Here is a 22,453-nt window from a genome sequence, read left to right as displayed (position 1 = left end):
ACGAATAAATGTACATACATTCCCATGAATTGATTTTAATCAAAATCCACATGTTATGTTTGTAGGTCGATGTGCTTTTTAGTAGTTGTATATATTTTTTATACAAGCAGGTATAGGGTATATTTTTTCTAAAATTAGTAGCGAAAAACTATTTTTTCACCCTTAACATCCTTGAAAATTGTCTCATTACATATATATATATATATATATATATATATATATATATATATATATATATATATATATATATATATATATATATATATATATATATGTATTTATAGATTAGGAGCATCATAATATGTGTGTATGTAAGATTAGTAAGGATCAGTGTATCTTAATATTGTAAAATTTAAGTGATAGTTTTAATTTTCGTTTTCTATTCGAAGGAATGATATATTAATTAATAACGTAGGCTCTATTCAAGATTAACGATTGTGATTCAATGAGCAAGGAGCGACGCTCATGCTCCGCTTAAATCTAATCAACAGCTTCTTGCTCGTTGAATCGCAGCTTTTAATTCGGAATATCACTGTACGTGTACTACGCAAAAATATTCACTCGATTACATAGTTTCAATATGCATTTTATTGAAAGTATGATATTTATTATCCACGAATGGCAAACTGCGTGAATGGTGTTATATATAGAAATGTGAAGTTTTGTCTGTTTCTGCACGTTAGGTACGTATATCTTATCTTATGAATTTTTTACACAAGAATATAAAACGCATTTGATGTTTTGTAAAACGTCATAAATTTACTTGGTCTGACTGTGTCTTTTATAAGTCTCGTATAGACTATATTTGACTATTTGAGGCATGTTCGTATCGTTTCATAGATGCAGAGTTTGTCGTATTCACATTATATTTGTATTTATCGAATGGCACACCACCGATTTAACTTTAAGTATGTATGTATACTTACAAAGATGCAAGTTACATTCTACTTCTGTAAAGAATCACACAAAACACACACACACACACAAGTACACGAGGCTTTGCTTGATGACAGCATCGCTTTTCAATACAACATTTTTATGTTTAATGCCTTAATATTATTATTATATAAGAGCAACGTCACTTCAATTTACCGTTCACTTAATGCAAATTAATATTAATTTGAATAAACAGACGTTTCAATGTTGAAGTTTTTGAAGGCACCAATTATTGTTTTACAACGGAACATTTGTAGATGTGTAATATATACATGTTTACTGTGTGATTGTGTCAATTTTTAATGTTTCGATGGATTCAATCTTTGTTTCTGCGGATGATGATTTTTCTTTTTAATATTATTATACATATGTATATTCAGGGCAATGCATTGATGAATATTAAAATTAATGCTAACAATTTTTTCTTTGATATCTTGAGAAAATGTTTCAGTAAGAACAGATTTGAAAACAAAGTAAGTTAACACGTGAAATTATGTTTGTTTTTAATATGTAATGAAGTGTCATATCTGTGAAATATCGTATGACATGTCAATTGCATCTTTTATAAATGAAATTTGTGTAATAAACCAATTTATGTTACTTGCAAGGTTTTTCAATTAATTTAAACATTCTAATACAACTGTAAGTTGTGTGTAATGTCATTACTATAATATTATATGTACATCCGTAAATAAAAAGCCGATTGGTTTACACTGTGAAAGAAAGATTGACTACGATTTAGATGAAACGTATGGCTGTGATCGAAAAGTAATAAAATAATTCATATACACGATTTTTGGCAAATCAAACTTTGTATTTATGATATGTAGTAAATAAATCATATCATTTGTTGAATTAAAAAAAAATAACTTTTATACATCAATATGAAAGTCTCTAAATGTGAAACAAAAGAATAGATTTTTGATTTTGAATCTTCTGAAACTGTTTTCATTTCCATTAGACTAGATGGAAAATAATGTATAGTATGTCTAATACGCTTCCCTTGATCTGTGTGTTCGTACGAAAGCAACTGGATTGCAATGATAAATCCAAATAATAAATTTTTTAAAATCATACATTTGTTTAATTTTTATTACCATTTTATTGCGTCATCTGAAATAAAAAAAAATGACAATCGCTCAAATAAAAGACAATTTTTTTAAAAATTTTTTGTATGCATAAAAATGAAAAATATTTGAAACGGATAATTTAAAAGGTAAAAAAATGAGCATAAAAGTACAAACACTACGATATTCTACATACATAGCTCCAATTCCAGCCAGAAGAAATAAATAAAAGCACCGTTGAGTTTCAGCCATTTAAAAAATGAAACAAGTATACGTAAATACATACATTGATGTATACATACATCGTACTAAATACATTAAATTTATTCATTAATTACTTAAAATTAAAATTCTTATATAAAATAAAGGACCCTCAGACCAGCACTTATAGTGATACGTCTTTTATCGCTAAAATAAATATTTAAATTAAAATCATTTAACAATTCGTAATATGAAGATAAAACTAGTTTTTAAAATATAATAATCTCATCTTCTCTAACACGAAGGCATGGGTTTGTTGATTACGTACTTAGTACATTATACACAATTTGTGCCGAATAATTAAACTTTACAGATACTCGTAAGAATTATTTATATTAAATACAAATAACTCAACACATACAATCATATAAGTAGAAACATTTTGGAAATGTAATAATGTGTTGTAGTTTTTGGATTTGCTTGCATTAAAATAAAATCAATGGACTGTGTGTAATTTTGAGGGCGGCTTATTCAATTTTGCAGATCAAATCTTCTCCTTCTAGTTTCACTCCGTTGGTGACTTGTACAGATTTAATTGTGCCAGCGATCGGTGCCTGTACTATCATTTCCATTTTCATGGCAGATATTACTGCTATAGGTTGACCTTTTTCAACGTGATCGCCTTCTTTTACTTTCACGTCTAAAAAAATTGGAAATTAGTTATAAAGGAAATTATACACAATATATATCATTAGTAAGAACACTTGCCTATAACAGTTCCAGGCATGGGGGCACCTACTTCATTTTTGTTACCTTTTGTTGCTTTTGGATGAACATGCATTTCCTAAATAAAAAATATATGTATTATAAAATTACTTTCAAATGAATATAACAAAATACATTATGTAATATTTCCATTATATATACCTTGCTGGCTTGTTCATCTCTGATAAAAACTGATCTAAGTTGACCGTTCAGTTCAAAGAAGACTTCTCGGAGACCGGTAGCGGTAAGATCATCAGATAAAGCTAAAGTTTTAATAGCAAGTGTCTTTCCTTTTTCTAGTTTAACTTCAACTTCTTCTCCTACCTGAAAACATTTGAATTTCATAATAATACATTTATATTTATATGTATGAAATTAAAGACATATAAAAAAAAAATCATACTTTCGGCCCAACTAAGAATATTCTCGTGTTTAGCTTATCTACAGGTCCATAAGAATCCTTAAAGCGTAAGTAGTCACCAGTAACTTGAGGATATAAAGCAGCAGACATTACATCGTAATCTGAAATCTATTGAAAGAATATTAATAAAAACAGTTTGTAAAAAAAGCCCAAAAACTAATATTGAATCAAAATAGTACCTGTGGATAATTTTCTATAAGATCTTTCTTCAATTTATCAAAATCTACCGAAGCCAAATTTTCTCCAGGTCTTCCATCGATGCGAGGCATATCTTTAAGCACTTTAGACCTAATCAAAGAAGCATTTACTCAATAAAGAATTAGTCTATATAAATAAATCAATCTAAAAATAGCAATATATACATAGGTACATACCTAAGCGGCTCAGGGAATCCGCCGTGTGGTGTGCCGATAGCTCCTTGAAGAAACTCAACAACGGATTTTGGGAACGACAAATCTTCAGCTCGAGCCATAATATCGTCAGTGGTCAGTTTATTTTGAACCATAAATTGAGCTAAATCACCGACGACTTTAGAAGATGGCGTTACTTTGATTATATCTCCGAGTAGTAAATTTGCCTCTCTGCAACGAATTTAAGACATTTCAATGTATGTATGTATGTCACATAAACGGTGAAAAATTATGTATAATACTGACCTATAAGCATTTTTAACAGATTCAAATTGATCTCCGAGTCCAAGCGAGAACGCTTGGAATTGAAGATTCGTATATTGCCCGCCGGGAATTTCGTTCAGATAAACATCAGCGTTTCCGGACTTCATAGTAACGGTACACTCAAACGGACCATACATCGTTCTCGTCTGTTCCCAATAAGCCGAATATTCAGAGATATTTTGCAATTGGAAATCTAACAAATATACATTCGATATTCAATGAACGATTTAAAATAACTATACCTATTCATATGTAGTGTGTAAAAAAAGTGTCTACTTGTATCTAAAGGCGTTCCTTGTAAAGATGCGACAATGGCTCCCATGCTAGGTTGACTGGTCATTCCTGACATGGAGTCTACAGCTGTATCTACAATATCAGCACCTGCTTCGGCGCAAGCTAACATAGATGCAACTCCCGCTCCTGAAGTATCATGCGTGTGGACGTGAATTGGAATATCGGGATGTTTATCTCTGATTGCTGTGATTAACAATCTGAAAGTGTTAAATTAGTGTTATATAATAATTACAATATTAGAATATACTATTATAATATTAGAACTATATTTACTTAGCAGCTTGCGGTTTCAATAAACCGGCCATGTCCTTTATGCAAAGAACGTGCGTTCCTGAAATCGATCATTAATACATTAAAAAGATTCTTATTTGTAAATATAAGAAAATAAAGCAAGTACAAACCAGCTTTGACTAATTCATCAGCCATGTTGACGTAATATTTGAGATCGTATTTCGTTTTCTTAGGATCGGACACATCACCTGTGTATGATATAGCAGCTTCCACTACACCGCCTGCTTTACCGGCAGCATCCATACCGAGGATGAGATTTGGTAAATAATTTAGAGAATCGAACACTCTAAAGATGTCCATTCCGGATTTCACCTTTTAAAATGAAACGAAAAAGTTGTACGATTATGTATAAGTAGATATTTTACAAATGAAAATATTTTGAAAAAAAAAAAACAATGTTTACAGCCAATTCGCAGAATTTATATACGACATTATCAGGATAGTTGGTATAACCGACAGCATTAGCTCCTCTTAAAAGCATTTGGAATGGAATATTTGGTATTTCACGTCGCATTTCCTGAAGCCGCTCCCACGGACACTCATGTAAAAATCTAAAATCATTCAAAATCATTAACTAAAATTGTATTATACATTTACGTGATTAATTTTTGAATATTAACCTCATGGCTACATCGAATGTAGCACCGCCCCAATTTTCCAATGAATATAAATTGCTGAAGTTGTGAGCTACGTACGGAGATATAGCTAGCAAATCATGAGTACGAACACGGGTAGCTAATAACGATTGATGAGCATCTCTGTAAGTCGTGTCCATCAATTGAAGTCCTTTTTTAGCTCTGACTGCCTTGGCGAAGGCTTCGGGACCCTCCTCGTCCAAGAGTTGTTTGTATCCTCTGGGAGGAGCTATCGCTGAAAGTTTATAATACGGAACATTACTAAAGCATTCATTAAAGAGAATGTGCGCATTCAATTGAATTTTATAAATAAGGTTAATTATAACAAAAAAAATTCATTACAAGGGAAATAAAAATTAAACTTTTTTTCATCATAACCTAGTTAATTGCTTTTTGATGAGAAACCTGTTGAAAATTGAATAGAAGAACAACTAGGATTAAAATTCACATTTTTAAAAAACAATATCATAATAAAATTGTAAATATGTAATTAAATAAACAAAAGATGCATCGATGGTATAAGAAAAGCCAGTACTCTATTTTAAGTAGAAAACAAATCTAAAAATAACGAATTCAAAAAAATGCAATCACTATGTGTAATAATAGTTTAAAAGCATGCTGTTACTTACAAAACAATAAATATGTATTTCTTAATACCTTGATATAGTTGAAATTAGTTAGAGTGGTAGATGAGCTGTTTTAATCGATTCGTTTGAAAATCGTTGACGTACTATTTTTTTTAAACGATATCAAGAAAAATTTGAATTTGTGTATTTTTTTTACCTGTGTTCTCACCAGTGAGTTCTTGACGGTGCAACGCTTCTGGGGATAGATCTGTAAACCAAAACCGAAAACATCTAACAAATGGAAAACAAACTGTTAGAAAGACGGTGGATTTTTTAGATTTGCAGGCGAAAAACTTCCATGTACCATTTAAAAATTAAGGGTTTGAGAAAATGGTGAAAGTGGAAGCCGAGTGGTGAGCAAGAAAGCCAAGGAAAAACTTTAATAAACATCACAAAGAATTAAAAATAAACAAAATCACATGGAATATTTTTTAAAGTGAGCGGGTTACATATTAAGTACAAGCATTGTTAATTTTGTTATACAATTTCATGTGTGCTCCTACACTAAACAAAAAAAAATCTAAAACTTTATAGGCATAAAAAATCTAAATCTAACAATGAAAACAATACGAGATTGATTCTATTATATAATAAATAAAAAAAATTGAGCAAAAATAAAAAGTTTACAATGCACGATATCTAAACTAAACTAAACGCTGATATTGCAATTGGCTAAAATCACTAGATTAGTAATAAATTTTATTATAAAGCTATACCCAAAGGCACTTCAGGAACGTGAGGGTGGATTTCAGCTGGCCTGACATTCGTCGCTAGCGGAGTTGTGGGACCATTTACAAGGACCTGAAATTGGTATCAAAATATAACAAACGCTAAATTTGCTACTGTCTTTCAGCTTCAAAAAATATCACAAATTACCTGTCCTAAATAGTTGAGCAGCTTTTGAGCTCTATTTTGAGAATGTTTGAAGACAAACAATTGAGGATGTTCATCGATAAAGTACGTATCAACGGAACCTAAAAGAGATGTTTTATATTATACCACTACGGAGAAAATGTAATCAATATTTATACACAAAAAATAGTGCTTTCATAGCTGACCATTCTGGAATTTCTGATTTTCGAGGACGTTGAGCAAAAATGGGATATTAGTCTTGACGCCTCTAATACGGAACTCTTTCAGCGCGCGATTCATTTTGGCACTGGAAGAAGCTAGATCAGACGCATGTGAAATTACCTGTCAAAAATTCGAGTGCAATTATAAAATCCGTATAATATATTTCAAAGCAGTGAAAAATTAAACAAAATAACATGGAAATATATTATATGTAGAATGTCAAAGCTCTTTGGTTTGCACTTTTTCACTGCTTTAACTTTGAAAGTGAATTTCAATGTATGATTGTAGTACGAAAAAGTTGAATGTTACCTTTACAAGAAGCGAATCGTAATAAGGTGTAATAATTGCGCCGGCAAAAGCTGAAGCAGAATCAAGACGAATACCCATACCTTCTCCAGACCTGCATTTTAATATATCCAATGTATCGTACGTTTTTTTTTTATATATTCAAACACAATTTGTCATACCTGAATACTTCAATTCTCCCAGTGCTGGGTTGGAAGCCGTTGGACGGATCCTCGGTAGTAACTCGACATTGAATAGCATATCCTTGGGTGTGAATTTGGTCTTGAGTTAAGCCCATTTCCGGTAATGTCATTCCTTCAGCTACTCGTATTTGCGATTGTACCAAATCGATGCCGGTAATTTCTTCAGTGACGGTATGTTCTACTTGCAACCTGAAATGGTAATTCTTTGTAAAAATGTGAAGCAATATCCTTTATCGCCGCTGAGATTTCAATTCAAACTACCGAGCGTTGACTTCGATGAAATAGAACTCTCCCTTGTCGTCGAGCAAAAATTCAACGGTTCCCGCATTGGAATAGCCGACGTGTTTAGCCAGGCGAATTGCACATTCGGTCATGCGATCTCTTATACTCTGATGCAAGTGAGGTGCTGGTGCGATTTCAACGACTTTTTGGTGACGACGTTGCACAGAGCAATCCCGCTCGTATAGATGAACTACGTTTCCGGCTTTGTCACCCAGCAGTTGAACTTCGATGTGACGTGGCCTCTCTATGAACTTCTCGATGAACATTGAACCATTTCCGAAAGCGGCTTTGGCTTCAGATGAGGCCCTCTCGAACGATTCGCCCACTTCTGTCATGCTTCGTACAACTCTCATACCTCGTCCACCTCCGCCGAACGCAGCCTGTTGAATAAATACAAAATATGTATAAAAATATCGAAGAATAAATTCATAAACAAAAACAACAACGTATGTTATATATTATGAAAACCTTGAATATCACAGGTAAACCATGCTTTTTACAAAAATCTAAGGCTTCTTCTTTAGTCGTTATTGGACCATCGGTACCGGGTACGATTGGAACCTCTGAAATACAAATAAAATTAGTATTTCTTTGATCTTGTTAATGGTATTAAGCCTGCACGAGTAATATGAATAGCACCAAAAGTAGTCTGAATTTTGTTTAGTGGTGGATTCGTTAAAGGACATTACATTCGTACAAATTTGGGTCAGATCTTTTTTTGTATTCATTCACATAAAGGATAAAATTTAAAAAATTTACATACTGGCTTCAATAGCAGCTTTTCTAGCGGCAACTTTGTCACCCATTTGTTGGACAACTTTAGGTGACGGTCCAATAAACCGAAGTCCAGCATCGATGATAGCTTGGGCGAAGTCAGATCTAAAGATTTGTTTTATTAAACATTTGTGTTTATAATATAATTTTACACATTATACATATAAAGGTCCATTCATAATGGCACAGCACATACCGGCAACTTCATGTAAACAGCAGTACTAAAAGTACATATTCTTTAATACGTTTTATATAGTAAGGTGACCATTCGTACTGATTTTACCAGGACAGTCCTGTTTTTTGGGTATCTGTCCTGGTAAGTTGTGAGATAAAACCAGTACGCTCTTTTATGTAATTGAATTTTTTATCTAATAGATGGATAAATATACAAATTATTCGGTGAAAATGATGTCGTCTACAAAAATATTGGCATATTAGTCAAATGTTGTTTCCATTTATCAGGAACAAATGTACCAGCCGAAGGATTTTTTACTTTGATGAACAATATATGTATAATAATATATATTCAGCGATAAAACAAAATTGAATGTTGACACCTTACGATGTTTGCTAATCAATTCTTTTTTTTAATCAGCCTTATGTAGAACCCAGTTTAAACCAGGTTTGTGTAGAATTCTATAAGAGCATTCAAGAAAATTAATTATTTTTTTTTGCATAAATGAGCGTCTATGATACTTTAATCTTGATTTTTAATAATATTAGTATTTAGAAATATGTTTTTGGAAAAAAAATGACCTGGTTTTGAATTCAGAAAAAATGGTCACCTTACTATATAGACACATTCATATGTTCTACATATACAATATGTAGGTGGTGTAAACGTAGCAGCAGTAACCGACACGATCTATTCATATTATACAGCAGTACATGTCACCATAACGTATCAAGCAAAAACAGTTTTCTTTCACAACTGTGGAAATATTCACGCACGACGTCATAGTAGCGAGTGCACGTGTACTAACGAAAGTGCACAAGCGAACATTTTCGGAAATGTCATATTGTGACGATATTGCGCCGTATGTTGCATTGAACTCGGCCAAAACAAGTCTGAACGTGCCGAAACGTGCCCTGCTGTATAGTATTTTCTGTGCACGTAGTGCTGTTGCCTTCTAGTGCTAGATAGTATGAACGAATCTTGAGTAGTATGAAATGTGTTATACCTTTCTGAAAGGAAACCATATCCAGGATGAACCGCATCCACATCATTTTCCTTGGCAATTCTAATAATTTCTGGAATACTAAGATATGCTTCTACAGGTGGTAAGCCTTTCCCAACCAAATATGATTCGTCAGCTTTTTGTCTATTAAAAATTATTTAGTCCGTAAAATAGTTTGTAAGATTTAGAATATATTTAAAATGAATAGCAAAAAAAAAAAACCTGTGCATATGCATTTTATCCTGCTCACTGTAAATAGCAACAGATTTGATACCTAGTTCAGTACAAGCTCTGAATACTCTGATAGCAATTTCCCCCCTGTTGGCGACCAATACACTTCGTATTGGTCTATATTCAATGCCAGATCCAGCTGGCTGTAAAATGAAAAAAGTAGTATCATTTAATATAAATTTATAAAATAAAACTGTTGAAATATAAATATATACCTTTGTAGAGGTGTATCTCGGCTTGGATGATGCATTTGTTGTGCAGCATAATGCTCGTTGAGCTAATATTTGATTAATTGACTTGGTTGCGCGTAACATTTTCATTTTGTAGTTATTGTTTATTTAAAAAAAAATTTAATATTAAAATGTAAAATTAAAAAATAAAAATATAGGAATGACTAGTTTGAGCAATTTAGTATGAAGAACGAGTCGGCGGTTGGTCTGCACAAATGAACTGAAAACAAAAAGTAATAAAATAAAGATAAAAATCAACGAAACACTATGATTGTATTATATATGTACATATGTATAAAAGCTCAATTTCCCACAAGAGATAGTGTGACAAAAACAAATAAAGGTGAAGCCTCAAAAGCGGAGACAAACATTTTTTTTAATCAAATGATAATTACTAGACATTGACGAAATTACAAGGCTTCCGTTACATTTGCACAATTATCATGATTAAATTGATAAGAAATGAGGCTAAATTATCACCGGCAAAGTGGGTGTGTGTTTATATCTGACTTGACCAAGTGCAGTATAATACTACATACATATACACATATTTACATGCATAAGGAAAATATCCGCGTTAGAGTATGGGAATGCTAAATATAATATGAATATTAAATGCAGTAACGTCTGCAAATTTCAATGCAATGCTCATTTAAATGATGTGATTATGGCAAAATAAGAATTGAAAATAATCATCTATTAAATAAAATTTATACATCTACGACGTATCATCGATGAAGATATCACAATTATTTAAGTAACAATTTATAATAAGTGGTATTTACAGGAAAGAAATAACAAGATAACAGAATGTAATAGGAATAGTAAAAATGTATGTGATAAGTAGGTACATATGTACATACATACAATATGATATATCGATAAAAGTCCATATATTTATGTGATAAGAAATAGTTTGATTGCTGGTTTTTTTATAAGGAAAAATAGCTAAAAATTACAAACATTGTAATTTTTTTGTCACTACGTACATTCAACAGCGTATGTGGGTAAAATAACACTGTTCGACACGAAAAATGGTTCAGAGACGAGATATGACTTATGCCCAGTGAACACGAATCTGGTAATAAAAAATGTTGATTGGCTCAAGATTCGGAGATGTTTTTTGCATGTGTTTTTTAAATCGCGCGATTTTTCTATATCTTGGTGTTGTTCGGTCGATGTCTCAAAATCTGTCAATTTCCTGTTCAAAATGAATATTGGAATCTAGTGTTTTGGCCACACTATTTATTTTTTCGTTTAAAAGGGTTAATTGGAAGTGTGCTGAATTTTAAATCGGTAAAATTCCGAGCTAAAATCTCGTACTATTGTTTACTCGTATTTAAACGAATCTGAATTGAATTAATAGGGATAATATATTAAATTGTCTTTATATGAGAATTAAATAAAATTCCACTTAGAAGAATCATAGTTCGACTACGAAATATGATTTATTTATAAGAAAATTTATTGTTTAAAAATATAAGTGTCCAGAGGGGAGGGGAGGGGGGGGGCAACAGTGCGACATCAATCAAAGAATTAAATAAAATTCAAAGAATTAAACAGAATTGCAGAGCTCAAATTAAGCTTCTCAAAGAATGAGCAAGTGAATGAAAATCAAATGTTGATATTGAACTTTGGACAAATATTGTCATTGCTGATTTAGCTTGTAGATTTACGAATATAGTCTTTAACAATAATCGCGATTGAGGAAAAAGTCTACATATTTAATTTTTTTTGCTAACTTGAAATTACATATTATTATTTAAATGACCATTAAGTCGATGTGGCACGAGGTTTTTGAGATAAATACATAAATATGTACATTTATTTATAGATTATTTAAACAAAATCGAAGTGAATCAAAGGTTGGTGATCTTTAACATTGTGACAGGCGTATCGAACATTTCATCATTAATTATATTAGGAGACAAAAAAATCAAATCATCACTGTACATACATACGATTAATGTCGAACTACCGAGTTGAAATTTACTAGCTATGTAAATTGGAGTTTTGCCAACGACGTGCAGTTAGAACTGCAATTATAATTATAGACCGGTTATTCCCATTCATTTGAACGAGGACTGCATATGCGAATTCCAGCTCATGGACAAGTTGAAAAGTTTGCCGATCCCTGTACTTCACGACCGAAAATCATTTTTTTTTTAGATATCGAGAATTTTTATCTAGTACAAAACATAGTATTTTATTCACTGTTTTGACTGCTTTTGTGATTATCGTTTATCTTCACGGTTATCGCGTGTAAAATTAGGTGCCAGACATCGTGTTTTAGAGATCAAGTCAAATTTTAGTACAAACAATTACAATACACTACGGAATGGTTTGCTTTGGAGCATTTTCTGAAGAAAATTTTCAGTGCTGAAATTTATTTTCTAGTTAGACTCATTAGAGTGGGATTGTATTATATTTTCCTCACATATGTACATATTTACGAAAGTGTTAAAATTGATTGAAACGATTGAGTCACACCGACTGTTGAACATCAGTTCAGGTCAAGGACTTCAAGTTTTAACCGGATAAATAAAAAATAAATAAAAAAAATGTAAACATGAACGATAATTAGTAACGCACTGATGGAAAAGTACAGAAAACAACTGCTCTACGTACAAAAGGAATATGTATATATTTTCATTAGAATCTATTCAAAGTCATGTGACTTTCGTTAGACTCCTCCGATTCAAGTCGTTCAAGTTCAATACATGTGCGATTTCTATTTTTTTCTTTGGACGTTGAAAATGTGCAAATAAGACCTTCGTTTCGCGGCGAACGAGCTCGTAGAAACTGTGTCAAAACTAAGCGAAAAGTAGGAATAAATCGGTTGAGCTTCAAAAATTGAAAGACAAACGCGCGAAAACACACTGTGTGGTATGTGGTACGTGTTTTTTTTTTTAGATAATTTTAAACATGCGAAAAAACATAAATGATACACAGTCCTAAAATCACCCCCTGGGGTGTTTTCGGTGATATTTTATCCTTGGTTGAGTGATCGATAGCCAGCAGTATGGATCGGTGGTTGCGTTTATGTTAAGCTGGGTTCGATCCCGTGCTTATCTTTAATACTGCTGGTTAGACTTGGATATTTGACTCTAAGTCGATCGTTTCTTATGGGAGTTTGCCAATTTTTCTGATTTTCATTGTTGAAACTGTTCCTCAAATTGGCAAAAATCATCCTACCCGCTGTCTGAATTTTATTTATGTACAATATGTAAAAAAATATGTACAAGTCTCAATCCATAGATGTCTCAATGGATTAATTAATTAATAAATGAATTGTTAATTTTCGTGTTCTTCGGCCTCTCGAAATACAGTGATTTATGTAATAAAAATGCTCCAATGTTTGTAATTAATTTACTAGGAAGGCGCATTGGGGTCTACCTGTCAGGCCTTCCTGGTATATCTATGTAAAAAATAAAATAAAATAAAAAACAGCGATGAATCCCATATTTGAATAAATGTAGAAGAAACTTGTTGGCTGCATATGGATATGCATACACGTGCGACTTCCCAAACATATGCATTCTGCACGTGCAACTACACTCTAATTCGGTTTGGAGAACACCCACTGTTTACAAGTCAGGGACGTGACGTCCCATACCACTCAGTGTGTTTTCGTCCTAAGAGTCGGCCCAGCTGAGGCAGACGCACTAGCAGATGATAGTACGGGCCCGCTTGTAGGGTTGTCAGTGGAATCAGTCAATTTACTGCGTCGGCAGCTCAATTTATATACCTCGTAAATCCGATTTTGGTTAAAAACATGTTCGGAATCCAAATAAAAGGCCAAAGTCACTTTGAGTAGTGGCCGGATCCACAGCGCGCCGTTTATTGTTTAATTGTTGTAAATGCTATTGTTCAATTGTTGTAAAAAGTTCGCCCAACCTTTTTTTTTGTACTCTAGCTTTGTAAATAGAGCCAAACCGCCCCGATTCTTGGAAAAAGCACGGTCTCTATCCGCAGTCTACTTATGAGTAGTCACCGGAGCCTGAGGGGGCCGTGTATTGTTCAAAGGTTGTAAATGCATTGTTAAAGGTTTGCCGAACAATGGATAGCACTGTGACTATCCTACCTCTACTTATGAGAGTTGGACTTAGGTCCGCATGAGACAGACGCTCGCTTGAAAGTGTTAAGGTACGATTCCACCAAAATAGTGTGCAGCACATTTGTTTACAAACATTTTGTGCAAAACTACAGCACAACACGTACTAAGCTGGTATCGCGTTTAGCCTCTGTCTCCACCGGCAATGCCGCGTGTAACTTTTGTAAGCGCACAGTGTTGCACACTTGTGCACGAACATGTTCACTGAGCAAGATTTCGTTTGATTTTGATTTTGATTTTGGAGAAAAAGATTTTTGAGAAAAAGCAAGATTTTGATTTTTTAGCAAGATTTCGACGAATCAAGATTTGAATTTACACACATCAACATCGAAATTGAAATCGCACGCACGCACGCTCACCCACACATCGAAATCGAAATCAAAATCACACGCACGCACGCACACACACACGAACGGACGGACATACGCACGCACGCACGCACTCACACACATCGAAATTGAAATCGAACACTTAGTCAGCTCACTTTAGAGATTTTTTTATAATTTTGAGGTTAAATAAATTATTCTATAAATATTTTAAATATTAAAATTGAGAACCTCTGGACAAATAAGTTGAGAACACTATTATTTTATAAATAAATAATAATATTTACTTTCAAAATATTGTTGAAGATTTATATAATATAAATAATAACACTGAGCAACAAAAAATCACGTTTTTGAGTTACCAGAGTGGAGACTAGCCAATCTTTACTAAGTTTGACCCACTGAATTCGAATATGATATTGATTTTTGTTGGCGGGTGATCGTTTACGAGATATGAGCGCTTAAAAAAATCCGCAATTTTTACAGTTTTTTGGCTTTTGCGGTCTTTAACTCAAAATTTAGGATTGTTACGCTCAAAGTGAGTATTGGAATCAATAGTCAGATATTTTCCTATTAATTGTTATATTTCATTGCTTTAAAATACTTCTAATTAATTGTCTAGCAAATTTTAAAAGTCAAAAATATATTTTTTTTCCGTGCTATTTTTCATTTATTTGGGAATTTTTTTTATTTCACCACGTTTATAAGGATTGGTTTTCTATCTCAATATTTTTTTTTATCTAAACGTACTAACTCAAGCGGTAATTGCAATTTAAATGCTTTCGTTGTATATATGGTTGTATCGCGTAATATGTTAGGTGCAAGCGAGATGGCATGTAGTCCGACCGCTGTACTCTGTGAGGTCCGACCGCTGTACCACCTCACAGATTTTGAATTTTGAGTTAAAGACCGCAAAAGCCAAAAAACTGTAAAAATCGCGGATTTTTTTAAACGCTCATATCTCGTAAACGATCACCCACCAACAAAAATCAATATCATATTCGAATTCAGTGGGTCAAACTTAGTAAAGATTGGCTAGTCTCCGCTCTGGTATTTTTTTTTGTTGCTCAGTGTAATTGTGGGTTTTAGTGATGGTTTATCACTAAAACCCTATGTTTTAATGCTCAGGAATTGCATCAATAATTGGTGTCCAGTAATTTTGAAGTGTACGCGAAAGCGTCAAAGAAACCTATATATCTTTTGTATTGGGTAGGATCCAGTGGCGGGGCTACAGAGATGAATGATAAACAAAGATTGGGATGATGCTTTTGGCACCAAAAATATTTCTCTATTGTCAACCATGCTTTTCGGGGCGCCGGGGGGAGGGTGCCGGGGGGGGCCGTCGGATTCTGGTATAACAATATATATAAAAACCGACTGTCGCTAAATATGTATGTATGTTTGTTTGTGACGGACGATCAACCAGTATAGGGAACCAATTATTTCCACCAATTATTTTCATTTTTTTTCATTTCGGGGGTGGGGGCGAAGGCCCCGGGGTGTCGGAAGCGCTGGGGGCGTTGGGGGCGAAGGCCCAGGGGCGTCGGAGGCGTCGGGAGCGCTGGGGGCGAAGGCCCCGGGGTGCCGGAGGCATCGGGGGCGAAGACGTCGTGGCGTCGGGGATGCACAAAACGTAATTCGTAACTTTCGTAATCACTTTGAAATTTGTAATTCGTGCATCAATTTTTTCCGAAACCGGTCGTTTCAATTTCTTTAACTTTATTTTTATTCCTTTTCAAAACCACCCATTGAAATCAACGGGCCTAACACTAGTAATATAGAATACATATAATATATAATTTCGAAAGAGACTTTGTAAGTTTGTATGTTAGATTGGGAATTTCGTAAACAAAACAGTTTCTATGACGATTCGATGTATTAGTTTTTCGATTCAAATAAATTTAATAAAAAAACAAAAGAATATTTACTATTAGATTCGTCATGTTTAAGCTGTTTATATTACAAATACTGAGCGAAGCCGGGTAAAACAACTAGTTAATAATATTTACAAATGTGCACATATGATATTTAACAAGGATATGTTTACGGCCTGCCAAAGGACGCGACGGCCTCCGTCTAATTCACACATTCGCTTTTGGTGAAAATACAACTGATTTTTTATATTTCATTTCATTTCAATAATTTCACAAAAATGATACATGTGAGTTTTGATTATCGCATGAAAACAAGTGAGTTTTAATTATCGCATGAAAAAATTTGAATTTCCAAGTTAAGTTGTCAATACATCTACATACATATGAATATTATATAATTATGCGAGAAAGAAATGTGGTGAATGTCATGACTTTGAGTAGATATTCTCGTCTACAGTTAGATAATTCAAAAGTGCACGAAAAGCAGTCGTATTTTCGTACAATTGTTATTATTCACATGTGCAAAATAACGAGTACAAAATTAAAATTTGAAGTTCAAACTTTGATCTTGATAATTTCGCGTGTCAATGTCTGAACGATGACGCGTGGAGATAATTAAAAAAAAAGAACTTCCGCTATACTGGATATTGTTTATCTGATAAGATTATATATGTAGGCATATTTAAAGTATGTATGTATATCTCAGATAAACATGGATGTTACTGTAGAAAGGTGAGGCAGTATCGGTCAAATGCAATGACGTCTTGTTGTATGCGTAAAAATTGAGGGGTCAAACGAGCAGTCTTGAATCTGAACAACACATATGTAAGTAAAGCAATGTCAACCTGAGTTACCATGCAACACCAAATTGCATGTTAATGCTATATGTATGGTTTTGATCAGTGGCGGACTGAGACTGACATCAGTGCTTGCCAGGAGTCAAAGGGGCCCCCCATGTAACAAAATATTCTTCTTTCCATCACGATAAAAATCAAGGGTAATAAAAAATAAATAAAATTTTCAAAAATGCACGAATCAAAAATTAAAAGTGCAATTATAATCCAATGTTATTTTGAAAGTATGAAGTAAATTTAAATCGCTGGTTGATGACGAATCGTTGCTTAAATTGCTTAAAACAATTTTGATAGGATATACATATGTACATATGTATACAAATTCTTGATGTTGGAAATAAGCCCGCGTAAAAGGGCCCACGCAAATGTTGAAAACTTACATTTCGACCCTTATTAAAAAAATGAACCAATCCTTGGGTTGTAAAAGCAGGTATTAGTTCTTTGTGTATATCGTAAGAAATTCGTTTTGTTGAAATACCCTAAGTGCAATATCCTGTAAATTTTTACACACGTAAAATGGAATAGTTAAAAAGTTATTTAATTTTACTGAGGGCCCATATTTAACAGATAGAGGGGCCCACTCGCCATTAGGAAATGTCGCTTGTATGGCCAATCCGCCACTAGAAATTAGTCGATAATGTTAACTTATGACCAGAGATCAGCGTTGGATGCTTTTCAAACAATAGACCACTACATTGATGTTAAAAACAAGAGATTTAAAAATGCAAGGTTTTTGTTAGAAATTGACAATAGGGAACCATTTTTTGTGCGAAAAGTATCCATCGAACGTCGATCTTTGCTTATGAGTTATGACTAAGCTTCGGCGCGACCCTGCGCACTATTGTTCATTTTTATGGTGAACCTTTTTGTTTTTGGTCTCTAGCTTTGTAGTTTGCCCTCTTTCCTGGAAAATCGCCCCAAAACTCTCATTTTTTGTCCAAAAAGCACGGTCCTGCGCCTATCTCTACTTACGACGCAGCACGTAGCATCTCGTTGCAACACTTCTTTTGAAACTTATTAGAGATTGCAATTTATGGCCAAATTTCATTTACCGGTAGACGGTAAATAATTTCTCCCAGTTTTTACCGGTAAATGGAAAAAAATCAACGTAGATTAGAGCTATGTATATGTGGTTATTTTTTCTACAAACGTTAGGTAGATTGAACCGCAAATACTTAAATCTCAGGCATTGATATAGAATAACATAGATCCGCCCTCACGCTTCATACTGGTCTCCCTTTTGGCGCATGCAAAATACATAAAATACATGGCGCATGCACACTTTCTATCAGTAGGTAGTTAGCTTCTAAGTAGGAAAGATCGATTGCGGAGATCTTGTCGATAGATATGCGGAGATGTTGTCGTCACTAACTGAGGGGTGCGGGGGGTTTAACTAGCGGGGAAGTGAAAAAAACGCCGACTGCTGCGTCGTAGGGAAAAAAACCTTTTATTTTCTCAACTTCCCCGCTAATTTTAAACCCCCCGCACCCCTCAGTTAGTGGCGACAAGATCTCCGACCAAAAATGTATTGTAAGGCGCATCTAGGTTATTCTATATCAATAATCTCAGGTGAATAATGTAATATAAATATATAAAGTCCATTTCTAATAATTAATAATCATAATTGAAACAACCGTCTGATAGCATTTATTACGACGTAGTTGATCTGTGTTGCCACTCTTCAGCATGTATCAGTAGTGTTACAAGATAACTGTCAAACTGACAGAAGGCTCGTTACTCGCTACAAATCATTACAACGAATTACTATTACTATGTTACCACTGTACAAAACTTCAACACCTATAACAAAAGAGAAATATGATGAATTTACAGCCTTGCATACCTCTTATTCATCCCACTCAAAATTTTAGTTATTATGGACATTTAATACTGAAAATGAATGAATTACAGATTACCTAATCCACAATACGCCATTTGCATCGATTTTTAACGCAATAATATGCCTGTATACGTACTCAATTCACGATAAAATAATTTTGAAAATGCGGCGATTTATGCGAAATTTTGGCGATTTACCGGTAAATCGGTGAACCGGTAATGAAATCCCTAAAACTTACCAATCGAAATAACACGAATGAAATTTATATATGCACGTACGTGTAGATATGATGTGGGTTTTAAATGTTTAGTTATTTATCCATATATTTTAGCAATTTATGTTATGAATTGGAAAATAGTTATAAGTAGTCTACGGATACTCATCAGGGCAAAATTCTTTTCCTTTAGTTAACTTGATAGAAAAATCTTTTTTTGATATTCGGGATTGCTCTATTGGGTATCGTATATACTGTCGTAAGAGTCATAGGTAGTCACCGGAGCCTGAGGGGGCCGTGTATTGTTCAAAGGTTGTAAATGCATTGTTAAAGGTTTGCCGAACAATGGATAGCACTGTGACTATCCTACCTCTAGTCATAGGAATATAAATACGTTGATCAGGCGAGCATATCCCTATGTCCAGTGGGTTCAGTAGGTTCGGACCGTTCCTAGAATCTATCGATATATTTTTAATTTTCGTATGAAGAAAATGAGTGATCGTCATCATTTACAGCCATTCACCATCCACTAATGTATAAAGGCCCCAAATATAAGGTTAGGTTCGGTGTACCAAGGTGACCCTTCCGACACGTGGAAATTATGCAATGTTAGTGTGTTGACCGCGTCAAGGTGAATCGGATGCAATGAACTCGAGATGCGTTTTGAACATTCGGCGAAGTGCATCTCACTAAAACCGCTCATGCAATTTACCGTGAATCAACTCAGACAAGTATCTTCATTGGAGTCGACGTTCAAATTGGCTAGTAACAAAAGATAAATTTAATATCGTTTAATACGATTCGTAGTCCAGGCTATTCTCGAGGCCAAACTGTACAATATGATACATTTTGGAAATCATTTGGCATACTTTATAGAATGTAATCGATTTAAAATATAATAGTTTAGCAGAGAAGTATTACATCATTTTGGACCATCTCCCATAGCACATTTGTATTGTTTCATATTCTGTATTGTATAAATGCACTCCAGATCCTCAGATATCAGCTATTTTTCACACGCCTTTTTTAAAAGTAATATTAACAGAACAATCTACAATGTGCATATCATCATTATCCACTGCTGGATGAAAACCTCTCCAACACGTTTCCATTCACCTGTCTTGGGTAACTCTCACACATTTTTTTCTAATTTCATCCACCCATCTCCCTTGTGGCCTTCCTTGCACACTTTTACATTCTTTCGGGTACCATTCGAGCACTTCTTTCGCCCATTCTTCTAGCTACGTGACCCACACATCGCCATTTTAAGAATCTCTTATTCTCTTCATTATATCATATTTCTACAACATGAAGATGAATCTTCGCGTCTTTATTTGTTCGCATTGCCAATTTATAGTTTTCAATTTAGAACCACAAAATATGATAAACTATCTCATGGTAATTTGATTTAGACCACCGCCATACAAATATTTTCTAAAAAAAGCGTAAGTTTTTGACTTTTCCCCCCCAATTTCCACTCGCCTGAGCAATGCTAGGCAATTTGACAAATATACACAATACTAAGCAATTCTAGCTTTAAAATGGAAACTAACCGAAGAAATACTTTTTATATAATTATTAGTGTTGTGCCAGTTGATTTTTAAACGGGTGGTTTCGGAAAGGAATTGATAAATTAACTACACCCGAGGCTATTGTCGCTGGCGGATTCAGCATGAACTGCCCTTAGTAGACGTAACTAAGATTTAGTTTCTTTCAAATAACTCATATACATATAATATAATAATTTATAATATAAGCAAATTTTATCAAAATAGTACATTTTGATGGCTTTATTTTATAAAAAGCATTGTATAACGCAGTTTCCCACAGATGTAGACCAGTGGTATAATGCTTTGAACAGAGTGGTCACGGGTTTAAATCCCACTGGCTTCTGCTCGCAAGACCTTAGATTTGTGACTTCAGGTCGATCGTTTCCTATCAGAGTTTGCCAATTTATCTGATTTTCATTGAAACGGTTCCAACAAATTGGCAGCCTTACCCATTTTCTCACAAAATATCGAGTTTTCAGCAATCTCGAATTTAGCTGAATTGTATAAAATGCTGTAAATTTGCAAATTTGACCATAGATGTCTTTCATAATACTAATAATTTTTTTATCAAATGTACAATGTTTCTGGCCAGGAAGGCGCATTAGGGTTACCTGTTAGGCCTTCCTGGTACAAATTAAAAAGATAAAATAAGACGTATATATGTAAAAATTACTTTAAAATAATTTACTAATAATAACTTTTATAAGAAAAAAATTCCTTTTTGCATGTGGTTGTTCCTCTTTGAAAATATCGTAATAGCTACATGCAATTCGTTTGCCATTGCCATATTGTTCTATGGGATATCGATTCATAGTTGGAGTACATATATGAAATATGCATATAAATGAATTGCACGTGCATGTACACATGATTGATTGATAATAGTTGCAATATTTGTGCAACGAGCGAAATGTGGGTAGAAAGACGGAAAAGGTTTGCGCAAAGCGTTGACATTGACGTGAAAACAAACGTAATTATTATGTAAATAAAAATAAAACAACGGTCGGTACGCAAATAATTATCGTTCTGTATTATAATAGAAATATAGACTTCGCGTTTCAAAATAGATGTTGCTAATGTTGACAGGTGACATAATCGACATTTCGTACGGCTATTCTTATTTCAGAGTGTACACACACGAGTGTACATACGAAGATTGAAAGTTAAATATTGAATTAACTGAAAGTCTACGTAATATAAAATTAATTGCACACCTTATACAAGAACAATCGCACTATCGAAGCGCTCTTAAGAAGTAACAATAGTCAATACATACATATTATTATCGAGGATAGTATGAAATGTGTATTGCATTATTATAAATGTATGTATATTACAGGATATGTATTTACAGTGTTTGTGATGTATGATAAACTGTTCGGTGTGAGAACTTACAAAATTGGGGGAGTTATCCAAAAACAACCATATTCTTTTTTTTTCAATTGACGAGTTGAAAGAAGAAAATAAGAAAACCAAACGGACGACCTAACCAGGGAAGAGATCGCACGCGACTG

The 22,453-nt window shown here is 33.7% G+C and overlaps 1 protein-coding gene across 2 annotated transcripts; it reads right to left on the bottom strand.

Moving 5' to 3' along the window:
- Positions 1 to 1,723: 1,723 nt before the first annotated feature.
- Positions 1,724 to 22,453, bottom strand: PCB (Pyruvate carboxylase). 2 transcript variants are annotated; one of them, XM_077427984.1, is made up of 25 exons: positions 22,335 to 22,453; positions 10,153 to 10,387; positions 9,929 to 10,080; positions 9,710 to 9,850; positions 8,518 to 8,633; positions 8,223 to 8,317; positions 7,734 to 8,134; positions 7,452 to 7,661; positions 7,294 to 7,384; positions 6,969 to 7,104; positions 6,787 to 6,884; positions 6,627 to 6,711; positions 6,068 to 6,118; positions 5,270 to 5,519; positions 5,053 to 5,200; positions 4,760 to 4,961; positions 4,632 to 4,689; positions 4,341 to 4,555; positions 4,047 to 4,257; positions 3,765 to 3,971; positions 3,570 to 3,678; positions 3,373 to 3,498; positions 3,132 to 3,293; positions 2,973 to 3,048; positions 1,724 to 2,904 (listed from the first exon to the last, which is right to left on the bottom strand). In XM_077427984.1, exons 2-25 carry the CDS (start codon positions 10,255 to 10,257, stop codon positions 2,732 to 2,734), a joined length of 3,618 nt encoding a protein of 1,205 aa, XP_077284110.1. In that variant the 5' UTR covers positions 10,258 to 10,387; positions 22,335 to 22,453; the 3' UTR covers positions 1,724 to 2,731. The 2 variants fall into 2 exon arrangements, with proteins under 2 accessions (XP_077284110.1, XP_077284120.1); XM_077427994.1 differs by lacking the exon at positions 6,068 to 6,118 and having other exon boundaries at positions 1,735 to 2,904; positions 22,335 to 22,452.

The sequence above is a fragment of the Arctopsyche grandis genome, chromosome 1 (assembly GCF_051622035.1).
Source record: "Arctopsyche grandis isolate Sample6627 chromosome 1, ASM5162203v2, whole genome shotgun sequence".
In the NCBI taxonomy this organism is placed as follows: domain Eukaryota; kingdom Metazoa; phylum Arthropoda; class Insecta; order Trichoptera; family Hydropsychidae; genus Arctopsyche; species Arctopsyche grandis.
The sequence above is the reverse complement of the archived record's forward strand: the minus strand, read 5'-3'. Positions and strand labels throughout refer to the sequence as shown.